The 17172-nt window shown below is 48.3% G+C and overlaps 1 protein-coding gene across 2 annotated transcripts in view; it reads left to right on the top strand.

Moving 5' to 3' along the window:
• LGMN (legumain) overlaps positions 1 to 16966 on the top strand; it is a 39055-nt gene extending 22089 nt beyond the window's left edge. Inside the window, exons 3-14 of one of the 2 annotated variants that reach the window (XM_054449064.2) lie at positions 1860 to 1957; positions 3247 to 3328; positions 4492 to 4577; positions 6314 to 6389; positions 6883 to 6945; positions 7898 to 7964; positions 8790 to 8908; positions 8997 to 9086; positions 10877 to 11077; positions 14095 to 14265; positions 16052 to 16119; positions 16398 to 16966. In XM_054449064.2, coding sequence (XP_054305039.1) covers positions 1860 to 1957; positions 3247 to 3328; positions 4492 to 4577; positions 6314 to 6389; positions 6883 to 6945; positions 7898 to 7964; positions 8790 to 8908; positions 8997 to 9086; positions 10877 to 11077; positions 14095 to 14265; positions 16052 to 16119; positions 16398 to 16440 — 1164 coding nt within the window. In that variant the 3' untranslated portion in view covers positions 16441 to 16966. The remainder of the gene's footprint in view (positions 1 to 1859; positions 1958 to 3246; positions 3329 to 4491; positions 4578 to 6313; positions 6390 to 6882; positions 6946 to 7897; positions 7965 to 8789; positions 8909 to 8996; positions 9087 to 10876; positions 11078 to 14094; positions 14266 to 16051; positions 16120 to 16397) is intronic. The other variant, XM_054449065.2, reaches the window with a different exon arrangement.
• The last annotated feature ends 206 nt before the right edge of the window (positions 16967 to 17172 follow it).

Genomic DNA, 17172 nt, shown 5'->3' with positions numbered 1-17172 from the left:
CTCCAGACCTCAGGTGATCCGCCCGCCTCAGCCTCCCAAAGTGCTGGGATTACAGGCGTGAGCCATTGTGCCTGGCCAGAATGCCTGGGATCTTTCACTTGAGCTGTGTGTGACTTGGGGGCAGGTCACCTCACCTCCAAAGGCTGCTTTTTCCTTATCCATAATAAAATGGGGATCATTACCTTTATCACAAAGGGTTGCTATGAGAATTAAACGAGATAATGCCTACAAAGTCTTAGCGCAGTGCTGGACAAATAGAAGCAAGTCAATAAAAATGTTCTCCTATTTATTGAGTCATCCATTCATCTAATCACTTTTGAGAGCCAGGCCCTGGACCTCACCCATTCAGCTTTCAAAAACTGTATACCAAGCACCCATCTTTGTCATAAAATAAGTCCATTTGGTTGGGACATCCACAGGCAAAGTGCCAGTCTGAATGTTTGATGAGCTTTAGTTTTATTGCTGTGCTCAGTGTTGTTTAGAGTGCACTGTGTGTACACCCAGTTGCTCAGGCTGTCTTCCTTGGGGAGGGAAATCGCTGGGCACACGCCTCTCCTTATGCTTACTTATGTCTTTGTTCTAGGAACGACAGGATTAAATGTAAGCAGACAGGCAACATTTTTCTTTTCTGTCTTTAGATGATTTCCAAGCATGAAGTGGTAGTGTATTTCACCTGAGATAAGGACGCAAGCCTGTCTTCACCCTTGCCTGGACAGGGAGTTGCATTAGGAACATTTTTCTTTTATTCATAATGTTGTCTTCCTTTGTATTCTTGTTATTTTTTAAAACTTAAGAGCAATTTCTCAATTCCTGAGTTGGACTTGTGAGTGTTCAGTCAGTTCTCTAAACAGTGACTTTGGCAGACAAAATACTTGGATCAGAAGAATCCTGTGGGAAATAGAACTAGCTCTGTTGATCAGTCTGAGTCACTCTGTTTTTGAGACTAAAATCCGTGCTTTCCAGAGACTGTTGTATAGTCTGAAAAATAAAAACAAGTTACTTAGGACTTGCAGAGGTCCTTCTTACCTATAGATGTGGTGGCAGTGGTGGTAGTGGTGGCGGTGGTGGTGGTGGCGGTGGCGGCGGAGGTGGCAGTCGTGGTGGCCACGGAGGTGGCAGTGGTGGTGGTGGCGGTGGCGGCGGAGGTGGCAGTGGAGGTGGTGTTGGTGGTGCTGGTGGTGTTAGTGGCAGTGGTGGTGGTGTTGGTGGTGCTGGTGGTGCTGGTGGTGTTGGTGGTGGTGGTGGTGGTGGTGGTGGTGGTGCTGGTGGTGGTGGTGGTGGTGGTGGTGGTGGTGTTGGTGGTGCTGGTGGTGTTAGTGGCAGTGGTGGTGGTGTTGGTGGTGCTGGTGGTGCTGGTGGTGGTGGTGGTGTTGGTGGTGGCGGTGGTGGTGGTGGTGGTGGTGGTGGTGGTGCTGGTGGTGCTGGTGGTGGTGGTGGTGTTGGTGGTGGTGGTGGTGGTGGTGGTGGTGTTGATGGTGGCGGTGGTGGTGGTGGTGGCAGTGGCAGTGGTAGTGCTGGTGGTGGTGGTAGTGGTGGTGATGGTGATGATGGTGGTGGTGGCAGTGGTGGTGGTGTTGGTGACGGTGGTGTTGGTGATGGTGGTGGTGGTGGGGTGTGTATGTGCACGTGTGCTCACATGTGCCCTGTGTACGTAGCCCACATGTGCACTAGTTTCCTGCTGAATAATACTTTGGATGGATGGGGGATCTTTTAAATTGAGATAAAAAATATCAATGTATGTGTTTTAAAATAATAATTTAAATGCCTGTCTTCCAGGAGACAGAACACATCACTCCTTAGAACTCCAAAATTGGCCTCCCGGGCAAAAATCTAAAACTTAACCAAATCATTTCTCCCAGGCAGATGCGTGCCATGCCTACCAGATCATTCACCGGAATGGGATTCCTGACGAGCAGATCGTTGTGATGATGTACGATGACATTGCGTACTCTGAAGAGTAAGTGGGGAACACTTGGAACTTGGTGGCGAAGGACTTCAGGGTATTTAAAAAAAAGGTCACATAGACTTACAGGAGTCCTAGTGGCCTAATGTTAAAATATGTAACAGACTCCCAGACAGAAGACCACAGGGATACCTCATGTTGAGCTTTATTATTATTATTATTTATTTGAGACAGTCGTGCTCTGTCACCCAGGCTGGAGTGCAGTGGTGCGATCTCAGCTCACTGCAACCTCCACCTCCTGGGTTCAAGCGATCCTCCCACCTCAGTCTCCCAAGAAGCTGGGACTGCAGGTGTGCACTGCCATGCCCAGCTAATTTTTATATTTTTAGTAGAGACAGGATTTCACCATGTTGGCCAGGCTGGTCTTGAACTCCTGACCTCAAGTGATCTGGCTGCCTTGGCCTCCCAAAATGCTGGGATTACAGATGTGAGCCACCATGCCTGGCCCTCATGTTGAGCTTCGACCATAACTTGGGTGTGCCCTGGGAATGGCAAAGACATAGGAAGTGGGTGCTGGTGGGTGCTTTGAAAGGGTTTAAAGCCGAGTTCCTCCTCACCTTTGAGGACTTGTTGGATTCTACGGTGCTTGCTCCTAAGCTCCGAGCAGGCTGCAGCACAGGGGACCTGCATGTAGAATGTTTTTGTTTGTAGGTTAGATCCTCCTACTACCTTCTTTCTATACTTATTTTTTATTACTTGCTGAGTTTAACTTCACAAATAGTTCCCTCGTGCCTGCTTATCTGATTTCTTGCAGAGATCAGAGGCAGCAAGTATGGGCATTAACTCAGCGAGTTCTAACCTCCTAGCTCCGTGGTCACCCTGCTGCAGCCGCGGTGAAGGACGCTACCCTTATTGTGGTCACATTCTCAGCTCATACATCACCCACTCTGACGCTTTAACGCCTAAGCTCTTGTATTAAAGTCTTGTTCTCTGTCCTGTCTCTTTCTGAAAGTAGTTTCACTCTGAGAGAGCGTTTGATGAGACCTTGCCCTCATGATGCTCTCTGGTTTCCAGCAGGCAGCCAGGAGCACCTACGCTTTGGTCCCTGCCCGAGGCTTTTCGAGCTCAGCTCCTCACTGCCTCTGCCAAGAGCTCTTGGGCTGTGGGACTGCTGAGATCCCCAAGCTGCTCAAACCACTCACACACTGGCCACCGTGCAGGCCATAAGTTGTATCTTTGACCAACATAGACGTTTACTATTTTCTCGCATAACATACATGTGTTTGAAGAGAGATTTCGGAGGCATGCCACATTTCGTTTAAATTGTGTCCTTTAATTTTCAGCAATCCCACTCCAGGAATTGTGATCAACAGACCCAATGGCACAGATGTCTATCAGGGAGTCCCGAAGGACTACACCGGAGAGGTGAGTGGCTTCCGTGGGTGGAGCCAGCAGGTTTAGTTTTCATTTTAGTAATGATTTTTCCCTCTTTCTTCTGTTTCTAGAATCAGAATCTCCCTAGACTGGCTTCTGGTCGGTGTTTCACATTCGTATTAGGATTTGTGCCTGAGGAGTAAATTATGAGAGTTTTGAAAGAAAAGCAGAGGAAAAGAAAATGTTTAGAATAAGTTGCAATCTACTGATAGTCCCCAGTCTTCTCATACTTTAGGCCTGACCATGTAGTTTCATCCATATTAACCTTTCTTGAGATATCACCATTAATCTGATTATAGATTACCTGTGCTCTTTTATAAAAATCAGTTTTCTCAGTACCAGGCTTGGTGCAAAGTATCTCAGGATTTTTGCTGAGATAGTTTTTCATTTATTATTGTTATATAGTTTATTATATACTGTATTATAGCTATAATAGTATATTACTTCCAAAAACTTTTCTGTTCCTCCTAGTTGATTGAGACTGTCTCAACTGACACGGTTCTAAAATCGACCGTGATGCCTTCATTCACCTGGTTTTCATAGTCTGTTTTAAATATCGGATCTTTTAGGAATTAATTATCCTTTTGATAAGAAACTTTTATCTGATGTTTAACAATTCTTTGTTTCATTTTATTTTATTTTTCTTTTAAAGTCAAATACAATTAAATTTAACATATCATACAGGTAAAAAAGATGACCCTATTTAATGAAATTGTTTCTATATAGTGTTTGTTTGTTTGTTTGAGATGGAGTCTTGCACCGTCACCCAGGCTGGAGTGCAGTGGCACAATCTTGGCTCACTGCAACCTCCGCTTCCCGGGTTCAAGTGATTCTCCTGCCTCAACCTCCATAGTAGCTGGGATTACAGGCAGGTGCCATGATGCCTGGCTAATTCTTCTACTTTCAGTAGAGATGGGGTTTCACTGTGTTGGCCAGGCTAGCCTTGAACTCCTGACCTCAAGTGATCAGCCCGCTTTGGCCTCCCAAAGTGCTAGGATTACAGGCGTGAGCCACGGCACCCGGCCAAAAATGTTTGCTCTTAGGCCATGAGCCTTGGAATGTGCAGGCTGGTGGCGTGGGTCGGTTGCAGACTCAGCCAACTCTCTGGGTTGGAGCAACAGCTGCATCTGATTGTGGCTCCTAATTCTTTGTAGGATGTTACCCCACAAAATTTCCTTGCTGTGTTGAGAGGCGATGCAGAAGCAGTGAAGGGCATAGGATCCGGGAAAGTCCTGAAGAGGTAATGTCTGTTTACGGATGCTACACTTCTCTCAATGGCTTGGGACCCCAGTATAGAGAATTGAAACAGGTGTTGTTCTGTGCTCCTAGCCAGTTTACCTGTGAGAAATTACAGAGTGGAGAGTTTTGTTCTGACTTAGGACAGGTGCTTACGGCTGTTGTTTCAGTGGCTTCTCTTTGTGGCCCATTTCTGCACTGAATTCACCTTATGATCCAGGGCCCCTCATTATTAGTAAAATGTTCCTATCACTTAAATTCCTCATTCCTTGTCTGGGGATCGTAGCGCAGGGATGTCCCACTGCCAGTGGAGCCCGTGAGGCAGGTGTGAATCCCTGTGCCCAGATTGCAGGGCCACCAGCCCTGTGTTCTGATCACAGATCAGCCCAGCGGGGAGAGGCACATTCGTAAGTGCCTTCATATTGGAGGAAGTGGACTTTCATATTGGGGAACACGAACCCCAGTGCTTACCCCCCGCTGGCTGTGGGCTAGAGATGTCTTATTGTTTAGTAATTGTTCATAAAATTACTTCATTTTTTTCATAAAATTGTTCATTTTTATGTGATGCCAGAAATTCTAGTAGCATATTTTTTTTAAGCTGGAAGGGAGACCTGGGCACGAGTAAGCTCATGTGAATTAGTGCAGAGGCCGGGTGCGGTGGCTCACGCCTGTAATCCCAGCACTTTGGGAGGCCAAGGCAGGCGGATCACTTGAGATCAGGAGTTGGAGACCAGCCTGGCCAACATGGTGAAACCCCGTCTCTACTAAAAATACAAAAATTAGCCAGGTGTGGTGGCATGCGCCTGTAATCCCAGCTACTCTGGTGGTTGAGGAAGGAGAATTGCTTGAATCCAGGAGGTGGAGGTTGCAGTGAGGCAAGATTGTGCCACTGCACTCCAGCCTGAGCGACAGAGTGAGACTCTGTCTCAAAAACAAAACAAACAAACAAACACACACAAAAAAACCACACACGCACACACACACCCTGACCAACATGATGAATCCCCGTCTCTACTAAAAATACAAAAATTAGCCAGGTGTGGTGGCGCGTGCCTATAATCCCAGTTACTCGGGAGGCTGAGGCAGGAGAACTGCTTTAACCTGGGAGGCGGGAGTTACAGTGAGCTGAGATCACGCCACTGCACTCCAGCCTGGGCGACAGGGTGAGACTCTATCTCAAAAAAAAAAAAAAAAAAATTAGTTTAGAGATGGACATCTGTGAGGGTGAACCAGATTGGCTTCATGTAAGTTATTACATCTCTGCCACTTTGAAGCAGCGCCATCTGGTGGAAGCCCTGGTGAGGCAGGCAGGTGGGCATCCAGACTGTGTGGGCCGCAGGAGGCCTGGAAGGGGAGGCTGCAGGCTTGTGTTGAGCTCATTTTGGGGAGATCTGGTTGGAGAGTGTGGCTGCCTGGGATGAGGCCCAATTGCCAAAGGACCCCACTATCCACCTCACACCAGGTCTGTCTGATGGGTTGCCCAGGAAAGGTCCCTCCTCCTTTCCAGGCATAGTTCAGAATTTGGAGGCTCTGGGATCTATACTGTGGTTCAGAATCACACCAAGGGGAGTGGAGGGGACAGGCCAGACACCGGGCACCGGGCCCTTGTGTTCATCTTCAAACCTGGTTGGGCAACTCTACTCCCCAAACTTCTTAATTTTTTGATTAGGGCAGCTTTTCAGAGAAATAGAAGTAAAAACAGAAAAAGGAAATGATTGACCCCTGATTCTTTCTTGGCAGCGGCCCCCAGGATCACGTGTTCGTTTACTTCACTGACCATGGATCTACTGGAATACTGGTTTTTCCCAATGAAGATGTGAGTTTTCTTAACATTTTAAGGACAAACTAGCAGAACAGAAAAGCAAGCCTAGGTGTCGAGATTAAACCCATAGCGTGTATTTTCTAGTGTCCTGCCAGGGTTGGTTTGTACGTGTGGTGGATGGGAGTGGGGAACAGGTTTAGCAGCTTGAAATCTGTCCAAGGACATCTCTTCCAGACAGTTTTCCCTGCATTTCTGTTCATATCTCAGTGTCGGTAGCTGTCTCAGGACGTGGGTGTATCACACTAGATCTGAGAATAGATCAAAAGCTCCGGACAAAGCAATGGGTGAAGAGGTACATCCTCTTGCCCTTTTTTAAGTGTGTGCATAAAACATGTGATGACATTCTGGGATCATGTTCTTCACCATGATTACTTCTAGGGATTGGTAGAAAAGAGTTTATGAAGCATCATCAGAACTTTACTAGTGGCTTATCCAGCAGATAGTTTCTCTTGATGTGTTGGTCTGAATCAATATTCTCACCTTTCAGCTTCATGTAGAGGACCTGAATGAGACCATCCATTACATGTACAAACACAAAATGTACCGAAAGGTAATTCAGCCCTTGGGTCAGCCTTGGGGGGGCGGGGGGTGTGAGGAAAGCCATGGGTGCAGTGCCCACAGTCCTGTGACTGTCCTCCAACTGTAAGTGCTGTGTTTTCTAGAAAGGGGATCCTTCCAACCCCTGGTTTCCCAGGATGAGGCTTTCGGCTTTAGCTCTTAGATTGGAATCACTGGAGAGCTTGTTAAAACAGTGTGGGCCTCGCCCCCAGAGTTTGACCCAGTAAGTCTGGGGAGGGGGCGTGAGAATTTGCCTTGTGTTTCCGTGTGATCCTGCTGCTGCTGGTCTTCGGCCCACACTTTGCAGACTCCTATTCCTAGGACTGTCCTCAATTTTGGGCAGCTGGGGAGGAAAATACCACTATCTTATTCTCACTTTGAGCCTTTCTCACCCCTATAGCACCCTTTATGGAAACTGTGTAGGGCCAGAGTTTTTGGCTGGGTGTGGTGGCTCACTCCTGTAGTCCCAGCACTTCAGGAGGCTGAGGCGGGAAGATCACTTGAGGCCAGGAGTTTAAGACCAGCCTGGGCAACATAGTGAGACCGTGTCTCTACTAAAAAAAAAAAAAAAAAAAAAAAAAAGAACCTGCATGGGTTGGGTGATACGTGACAGTAACGCAGAAAGATGGCCTGCTGCACTGTACGGTCTTTGAAACTCCCCGCTGCATTGGATGGTGGAACCGTTTTCCTTAGCATCACATGACTCCGTTTTCTCTGCATTATTTCAGCTAATAGATGATTTTATTCCATTAGCAATGAATAAATTTGTGTGGCAGCAGCTTCCGTAACTTCTGGCAGCAGCCTGTTTACAGCAGTAATGTCTCCCAGAAGCAAGCCTGGAGGACTTGTTAGGATTGGGTAGAGAGAGTGGGCAGAGCTCCAGTATCATGGCTGGAGGCCTGTACCTGGCTGGGGTGAGCTCACCTGCTCCGTCTGCCTCACAGATGGTGTTCTACATTGAAGCCTGTGAGTCTGGGTCCATGATGAACCACCTGCCGGATAACATCAATGGTAGGTGGTTGGGGCGCCGGCCTCGACCTGGGCTGGCAAGCAGGTTGCTCAGACACCGCTGACATGGAACTGAGTATTCTCCATAAGCAGGGGCTGCTGAGGGCAGCCTGGGCCATAGGAATGGGGAGACACTTGCAGGTAGCTCTGGGCTTCCTCTGCTTCTGAAGCACTGGTAGTCAGGGAATAAAGAATCTGTATGTGCTCTTAAAACTACTGAAGCTAAAACTACATGGGCTTTGGACTGGCCTCCATCCTTTGCAATGTGTTGGTTGCTCTCTGACCTCAAAGCAGGTGACTGACCCTCTTTGACCCTCGGTTATCCCCATCTGTAAAATGGGGATAAAGATAGTGCGTGTCTGTTGGGAGACTTGTATTTTAAACACTAGCATTTGTCCAGCACAATTCTAAGCCCATGGTAGAGAGATAGTAAGTGGTAGCTTTTGTATAGGTTCGGTTAATCTAGATGTTTCTTCAATAAATGTCAGATCTCTCTGGAAACCAAAGTAAGCCCATATTCTTCAAGTTTCCTGTGCCGTGGAAATGTCAGCATTCTTCCAGAATAGCATGATGTCCTAAGCATGCCAGTTTGCCAATTGCTGCAAAAAACATCCATCAGATGGCTCCTCTTTCTTCCGCATTTAATTTTAGATGAGTTATTGTAATCGAATACACAAGCCTGGGTACAGTTACATGTCCCTGCCCTCCTGTGTGGATCGTAAGTAGCATGCTTCGATTTCACCGGGGGAGAAAGAAGGACTCAAGCTTCAAGCGTAATCCAAGGCAGGAATAAAATGTGACTAAAAGATCATCTTTGATTCCTCGTAGTTTATGCAACTACTGCTGCCAACCCCAGAGAGTCATCCTACGCCTGTTACTATGATGAGAAGAGGTCCACGTACCTGGGGGACTGGTACAGTGTCAACTGGATGGAAGACTCGGACGTGGTGAGCCCTTTGGGGGCTGGCTGTTCAGCTGGGGTTTAACCGTCAGACTCTGATTGTCAAAGGTCTTTAATGGTCTCATTTTTTGCAGGAAGACCTGACTAAAGAGACCCTGCACAAGCAGTACCACCTGGTAAAATCGCACACCAACACCAGCCACGTCATGCAGTATGGAAACAAAGTGAGTCGGGAGCCTCGCATGCTGGCCCTCTGTTCCTTGTGTTCTAGGTGGACTTGCCTGGAATATTGATCTCTTGCTAAAGAGACACGGGATCTGAGTGAGGAATGCTTGAGGCAGGGATGCCTCTGCCTCTCATGCCACTCCATCCTGGGGACCTGTGGGCTTTGGAATCAGACCTTCCTAGGTTCAAACTTGCAGAGTTGTGAGGCTTTGGGCAAGTGATTTCACTTCTGTGAATTTGTTTTCTCATTGGTCGAAACCCAAGTGTACGAGGTAGCTAGGAGCATGAAAGAAGGCTGTGCATTACTTATGCTAAACACAGGCCTAGTGTGCAGCAAGGGATTACTGACTTGAAAGCTGCTGCTTTATGGTTTGTAGATTGTCCCATAGCCACTCTGCACCTTGGATTTTCTGGGGTCCTGCCCCTTTGCAAGCTGCAGGTTGTTACCTTTACCCTTTGGCTATAAATTGGAGACATTTTATCCTCCTCCAAATATGTCCAGAAGAGACCTGTGTGGTTAAATGGTGTTGCAGCAGGTGGCTGCTAAAAGCTTGGGCCCTAAGTGAAGCTGCTGGGGCTAGCGTTTGGGATGTGTAAACACCATAACAAATGTGCAGGGCCTCCCAGTTGTTCATATGCCCAAACACCATTCTCCAAGCAGCCCACCCCCAGTGGAGAGCTCGCCAGCTGAGATCTGTTCCTTGGGCGCAAACATTGGCCTTCTAGAAGAACCTGGAGTCAGTAAATCCAGCCACGGTTAGCCCTTCAGCAGGGCGTGGGCTGGGGGACATGAGACCTGCACCCAGGGCACCATGACCTGGTCAGGCTTTTGAGCAGGCGTAAGAGAGAGTTGGAGCAGAGGGACGGCCAGGGAAAGGTGACATGGAGAAGGCAGGGTCAGTGGTGGCATAGCCCTGGCCATGTGGGGGCCCTGCCTTGGGCTTTCCATTCTCTTCACAGTATCCTCATCATGGGCCGTTTCTGATCTTGGTTGAGGAGTTGTGGTGGATCTTCTCCAAACTTTGTGTTTTTATATAGATTGGTGTGTGTGGTGTTGTTGATTTTAGAACTGTTTTTAGATTATTGTTGCTTGCTTTAGGAACAGAACGCTTGCAGCATTTTCCCTTCTGATTGGGAGCCAGTCTGTAGTTACTGCTGCAGCCAAATCGAGCCTGGCCGCTGTGCCCATTTGCTAGCTCTTGATGCCAAGCATCAGCCTGGCCTCTCTGTGGCTTTAGCTCTGCCCTTCCCAATGGACCCAGACTTCAGCTCTGACCTGGGCAGATGCTTTGTACCTTCCCACTACTGGCCCTTAGGGACTTGCAGGTGAGTGAGCACATACAGGTCACTCGCCTGGATAGGCGGCGTCCTTTGCAGGTGACATTCTTTGCCTGGAATCCTTTGCAGCAGAACTGCTATTCTTTTACATATGAAAGACACTGCTGATCCACAGTCAGGCAGAGCTTGGACCAGAGCTGTCTGGTGAAAGAATAGCAGTTCTGCTGCAAAGGATGCCAGGCATTTTGAGTCACTCATTGGTAGATTTCAGGGGCTCACGTGCATTGCCTGCGTACTGCTGGGGTGACCGTGCCTTTTCAGACTGTGATTGTGGCCCTGTGGTCCTGAAACCATGAGGAGTAAATGTGAGCCTCTGATGGAGAGGCTGGACTTGGGGTATGTTGGGCACATCTGCTCCTGCCACTCAAACCAGCTCTCTCTCTCCCTCTCTCTCTGGCTTTCTCTCACTCTCTCTTGCTTTCTCCCTCGCTCTCTCTTGCTGTCTCCCCAGACAATCTCCACCATGAAAGTGATGCAGTTTCAGGGTATGAAGCACAAAGCCAGTTCTCCTATCTCCCTACCTCCAGTCACACACCTTGACCTCACCCCCAGCCCTGATGTGCCCCTCACGATCATGAAAAGGAAACTGATGAACACCAATGATCTGGAGGAGTCCAGGCAGCTCACGGAGGAGATCCAGCGGCATCTGGATGTGAGTAGTGGTGAAAGGAGCTGTGCCCAGGTGCTGTCCCCAGCTCAGGTGGGCAGCATGCATGAGCACGGCCCTGCCTCCTGACCATTCTCTCTGCCACGCAGGAGTGTGTGGGGACGGAAGCCAGCCTTTGTCCTCCATGTAACGGAAGTGGGTGGGCGGAGCCGTGGTTGCCTCCCATCTTCATGTAAACTAACCTTGACCTCTTTGGTAGTAGGGAGCAGTGGAATGGGGGCCTGTCTCCCCTATATCATGCCAAGAAGCCATGTACATGGGTGTTTCCCTCTTTTATACCTTGTTGCTTAGAGGATTTTTTATTTTGTTGCTTATTATTAGCTAATCATATTCATTTTAAAAATCCAGAGACAGGTACAGTGGCGGGCGCCTCTAGTCCCAGCTACTTAGGGGGCTGAGGCAGGAAGATTCCTTGAGTCTGGAACTTTGAGGTCAGCTTGGGCAACCTAGCAAAACCCCTTCTCTTAAAAAGAAAAAAAAAATCCAATCCACAAAAATTTCTGCTGTTCTCAGAAAAACATAGTCATGCCTAAAATTCTTTCTAAAATGCTTATGCCGTCCTTTCCAATCACTGAGTCTGTTTTCAGTAGCTCATCAGTGTGTTTGGAGCTGGCAGAATTGCTGCGTAAATTACAGCTGTGTGCTTACTGGAATGCTGGGCAGAGGGCTGCCTGTCCCTTCCCACAAAGCCAACTCTGTTAACCCTTATCCCCACTGTCAGCACAGCACAGTGATGGATGTGCTGAAATATGGCCTGAGTTTTCTAGGCTAGATTTTTTTCTTTTTTTCTTTGAGACAGAGTCTTGCTCTGTCGCCAGGCTGGAGTGCAGTGGTGTGATCTCGGCTCACTGCAACCTCCCCCTCCTGGGTTTAAGAGATTCCCCTGCCTCAGCCTCCCAAGTAGCTGGGATTACAGGCACGTGCCACCACGCCTCACTTAATTTTTGTATTTTTAGTAGAGATGGGGTTTCACCATGTTGGTCAGGCTGGTCTCGAACTCCTGACCTCGGGTGATCCACCCGTCTAGGCAAGATTCTTTTTTTAAATCAATGTGGTTTGTTTTAAATGCATATATCTAGTTATCTCCAAAATTGGTACCCTGTGTGTGACAACCGTATTAACCAGGACATATTTTTAGTTGGTGTCAAATGCAGTATAGCACAGTCGTCCTCAGACTTTTTAGTCTTGGGCCTCTTTATTTATTAATTTTTTTGTAGAGCTGGGGTCTCACTATGTTGCCCAGGCTGGTCTCAAACTCCTGAGCTCAAGTGATCTTCCCACCTGGGCCCTGAAAGTGCTGGGATTACAGGAGTGGGCCACTGCACCCGGCCAAACCTCTTTATACTCTTTAAATTATTGATCCCAAAGAGCTTTTGTTCATGGTGGGTTATGTCTATTGATATTTATTGCATTAAATTAAGATGAGATGAAAGGACATTTTTGATAGTTCACATAAAGTGAACCAGAGGTTTTTTGGTGATTTTTTTTTTTTTTTTTTTTTTTGAGATGGAGTTCTGCTCTTGCTGCCCAGGCTGGAGTGCAGTGGCGTGATCTCAGCTCACTGCAACCTCTGCCTCCCGGGTTCAAGCAATTCTCCTGCCTCAGCCTCCCGAGTAGCTGGGATTACAGGCACCCGCCACCACGCCCAGCTAACTTTTGTATTTTTAGGAGAGACGGAGGTTTCACCATGTTGGCCAGACTGGTCTCAAACTCCTGACCTCAGGTGATCCACCTGCGTCAGCCTTCCAAAGTTCTGGGATTACAGGCGTGAGGCACTGCACCCGGCTCAGAGTTTTCTTGTGTTTGCTTAAACAGCTGTGTAAATCATATAGGACTTCTTTGGTATCTGCTGCAAATTTGAAAACTATTTCCAAGACTGTTTAACTATTGCATAATTATACTTTTATGTAAAGTAAAAGATTATGAAAAAATTAAAACTAAGATTTAAAAATATTTAACTCATTTACAAATAACAATATTTGTAACAAATAACATTTTGCGCTAATATATTTTCTATGAAAAATAACCATTTTCCAAAACAAAAAGCATTTGGTGAGAAGAGTGGCACTGCTTTACATGTGGGCGAATCTCTTTTGTGTCTGGCATTGCTAGACGACAGCTGGATCCTTAAACCGGCTTCTGCTTTCGCTGTTGGGCGCTGTTCTTTCGGCTGAAGTGTAAGAAGAAAATCCAGCCTTGTAAAGATACAGAGTTGAGGAAGGGAAGATCTTCCAGAGCCTGAGAGCTCTTGGGGAGTCTGTGGTTCTGGACCACGCCTGGAGAACTGCTGGTCTAACACACAGTGGGTGGAGGGTCTTTGTGGAATTCAGATATGAAGCAAGCAAACCCTGGCTGGAGAGCGGGTAGGACAGAGCTTGCTGGTAGAGTGAAGGGTTTTTTGTGTGTGTGTGTGTGTTTTTGATTTTTATTTTAATAGAGGCAGGGTCTCCCTGTGTTGCCCAGGCCGGTCTGGAACTGCTGGCCTCAAGTGATCCTCCTGCCTCGGCCTCCTAAAAGTGCTGGGAGTACAGGCGTGAGCCACTGTGCCTGGCCAGAGTTAGGGTAATATAGAAGCATTTTCTTCTTTATGATGCTGTTTTTCATCATCTGGAAAGAAAATAAAAGTCCCTCTGTGCCCCACTGTGTAACCATTCGATAGTTTCCTGAATGGGCAGAGGTGCCCGTGAGCACAACACCCTCACGGCACAGTCGTCTGCTTTGGGGCACAGGTTCTGCCACCTCCTTCCTCCACAGCAAAGGTTGTTTTTTGATACAAATGTTTGCATCATGCCAAAAAGATCCCTAAGAGGCAGGTCTTTCTGACCATCGCACAAGTGGGCACAGACATCTCTCGCCTTTCTCAGAGCACATTGTTATTTCCTTTAACCGGGAGGCTGAGGGCTGTGTGGAGAGAAACCTTTGAATGCACTTCTCACCGTTCCTGGGTCCCTGAGAGACCGCATTCAGGGAGGCACATTCTGACAGACCGCGTTTCTCCCCAGGCCAGGCACCTCATTGAGAAGTCAGTGCGCAAGATCGTCTCCTTGCTGGCAGCATCCGAGGCTGAGGTGGAGCAGCTCCTGTCCGAGAGAGCCCCACTCACGGGGCACAGCTGCTACCCAGAGGCCCTGCTGCACTTCCGGACTCACTGCTTCAACTGGCATTCCCCCACGGTGAGCCAGCGGGCTCTCCCCACGTCCAGAATCCAGAAGCTGAATTCATATTGTCCCCTGGCAGTCACATTGGTTGTACGACCTTACAGAAGGTTCCATCCAGGCTGAGAAACAGTGGGCTCATTTCAGAGAGGAAGAAGGTTGTCCAAATTCACTAATTTTAAATCTTGGCCCCAGAACACTCCTCTTGTCCCAGGGGGTAGGAGAGTTTATCAGAGCCGTAGATGATAGCTCTCACTTCTAGTTTGAAGAACAGTTACTTCTGTTCACACTTCTGCTGCCCCTGCCAAGCCCCACCCTCGTCTCTACCCCTCACACCAGCCACACACATCTTCTCCCTTCTGAGTCTGTTCTGACCTCTTCCCAAGACAGTTGAAGTCAGGTGTGGCCCATGGAGGAGAAGTACTGAGTTTCTGCAGATGTAGAATTGGAAGGCACCTGAAAAGCCTCCTGGTCAGTAGCATGTGGTGCTTCGATCCTTCTAGAGAAAGGTTGGCAAACTGGCCTACAGGCCTGTTTCTCCCCCATAACCTGTTTTTGTAAATAAAGTTTTATTGGGGCCGGGCATGGTGGCTCATGTCTGCAATCCCAGCACGTTGGGAGGCCAAGGTGGGTGGCTCACCTGAAGTCAGGAGTTCCAGACCAGCCTGGCCAACATGGCAAGACCTCGTCTCTACTAAATACACCAAAATTAGCCAGACGTGGTGGTGCATGCCCATAATCCCAACTACTCAGGAGGCTGAGGCAGGAGAATTGCTTGAACCAGGGAGGTGGAGGTTGCAATGAGCCGAGATTGTGCCACTATACTCCAGCCTGGGTGACAGAGTGAAACTCTCTCCAAAAAAAGTTTTATTGCAACATAGCCACATCCTGCTTGGTTCCCTGTTGTCCCTGTCCCTGGCTTCTTTCACACTGGGGCAGAGTTGAGGTAGCTCGACTTTACCCCTCCAGTCTTGGTTTTTTTGTTTGTTTGCTTGTTTGTTTTAGACTCAGTTTTGCTCTTGTTGCCCAGGCTAGAGTGCAGTGGTGTGATCTCAGCTCACTGCAACCTCTGCTTCCTGGGTTCAAGCCATTCTCCTGCCTCAGCCTCCCGAGTAGCTGGGATTACAGGCACCCACCACCATGCCTGGCTAATTTTTGTATTTTTAGTAGAGACAGGGTTTCACCATGTTGTCCAGGCTGGTCTTGAACTTCTGACCTCAGGTGATCCACCTGCCTCAGCCTCCCAAAGTGCTGGGATTACAGGCGTGAGCCACCACACCCGGCCCAGTCTTGGTCTTTTGACCTTTGGAGTCATGCACAGTGAACCTCTTCCTTTGTTCTCAGAGAGTTCTTGGGTTTCCCTGAAGTTTGTTTCAAGATAAACATCCCCGCTGCTTCACCCTTCCCTGGTGTGATCCAGCGTGGCTTTCACACGCCATCCATCTCCCTCACTGGTGTGTCCCTCCCAGAATCAAAAGGCAGGCTTCCCGGGGAGATCCCAGGCCATGGTGGGGAGGAGAGCCGTCGGGAGTTCCCCGTCAGGAGTCCTGCCCTCAGATTTGAGAGTGCAGAACCCCGCCAGCCCCCCCACTTGCGTGCAAACCCCGGCATGTGTGCCTCTTTCCTGGGGGATCGTCCATAAATTATTTTATGGACCAGATTATTTAAAGGTTGGGAAAGGATCCATGAACCAAAATAGGGCAAGAGCCACTGGCCAAGATGCTTCCCCTCTGTAATTGCAAAAGTGGAGTGGATTGTGTGGTGAGATGAGGATGTTTCATTCTTCTCGTTTGTTTTCTCCCAGTACGAGTATGCGTTAAGACATTTGTACGTGCTGGTCAACCTTTGTGAGAAGCCGTATCCGCTTCACAGGTAACTAACGCAGCGGTGACGCTTGAAAGGTCGATGTCATTCTGAAAGCAGAAGGGGCTGCCATCCTCTTCTGCAAGTGGGCAGTTTCACTTCTGCCAGGAGCTCCCTCCAGCTTTCCTCTAGAGCCATTTGTCAGCAGGGTCCAGAAGCCACGTTCTCAGTGACAGCTGCTGGGCGGGCCTGTCCTAACTGCCTGCCTGCTGCATGTGGGTTTGCGTTTTTCTGCCTTTCTTCAGAGTTGACGCGGTTCACCAAGTTCTCCTTCCTGTCTCCCGCAGGATAAAATTGTCCATGGACCACGTGTGCCTCGGTCACTACTGAAGAGCTGCCTCCTGGAAGCTTTTCCAAGTGTGAGCGCCCCACCGATTGTGTGCTGATCAGAGACTGGAGAGGTGGAGTGAGAAGTCTCCGCTGCTCGGGCCCTCCTGGGGAGCCCCCACTCCAGGGCTCGCTCCAGGACCTTCTTCACAAGATGACTTGCTCACTGTTACCTACTTCCCCAGTCTTTTCTGAAAAACTACAAATTGGGGTGGGGAAAGCTCTGTATTGAGAAGGATCATATTTGCTTTCTAGGAGGTTTGTTGTTTTGTTTTGTTTTGTTTTGCCTGTTAGTTTTGAGGAGCAGGAAGCTCATGGGGGCTTCTGTAGCCCCTCTCAAAAGGAGTCTTTATTCTGAGAAATTTGAAGCCAAAACCTCTTTAAATCTTCAGAATGATTTTATTGAAGAGGGCCACAAGCCCCAAATGGAAAACTGTTTTTAGAAAATATGATGATTTTTGATTGCTTTTGTATTTAATTCTGCAGGTGTTCAAGTCTTAAAAAATAAAGATTTATAACAGAACCCAAATATTCACGTCCGACACTGACTTTGTGGTTGATGCTCCTGCACCTCCTAGCGGGGGCCTCCTCCGTCATCATCTTTTCCGGCGTCATCGCCCCGAGTCTCCCCTCCCGCTGCTCTGCTGTTTTCTGCTCCTCTGCACTCCCTGGGCTCTGCAGCCTCCTGTGCCTTTGCTACTTGCTGTTCCTCCTGCCCTGGAACGCCTTTCCCAT

This window comes from Pongo pygmaeus, chromosome 15 (genome assembly GCF_028885625.2).
Source record: "Pongo pygmaeus isolate AG05252 chromosome 15, NHGRI_mPonPyg2-v2.0_pri, whole genome shotgun sequence".
Classification (NCBI taxonomy): Eukaryota; Metazoa; Chordata; class Mammalia; order Primates; family Hominidae; genus Pongo; species Pongo pygmaeus.
Note: the sequence above shows the minus strand (reverse complement) of the source record. Positions and strands in the feature narration are given on the sequence as shown.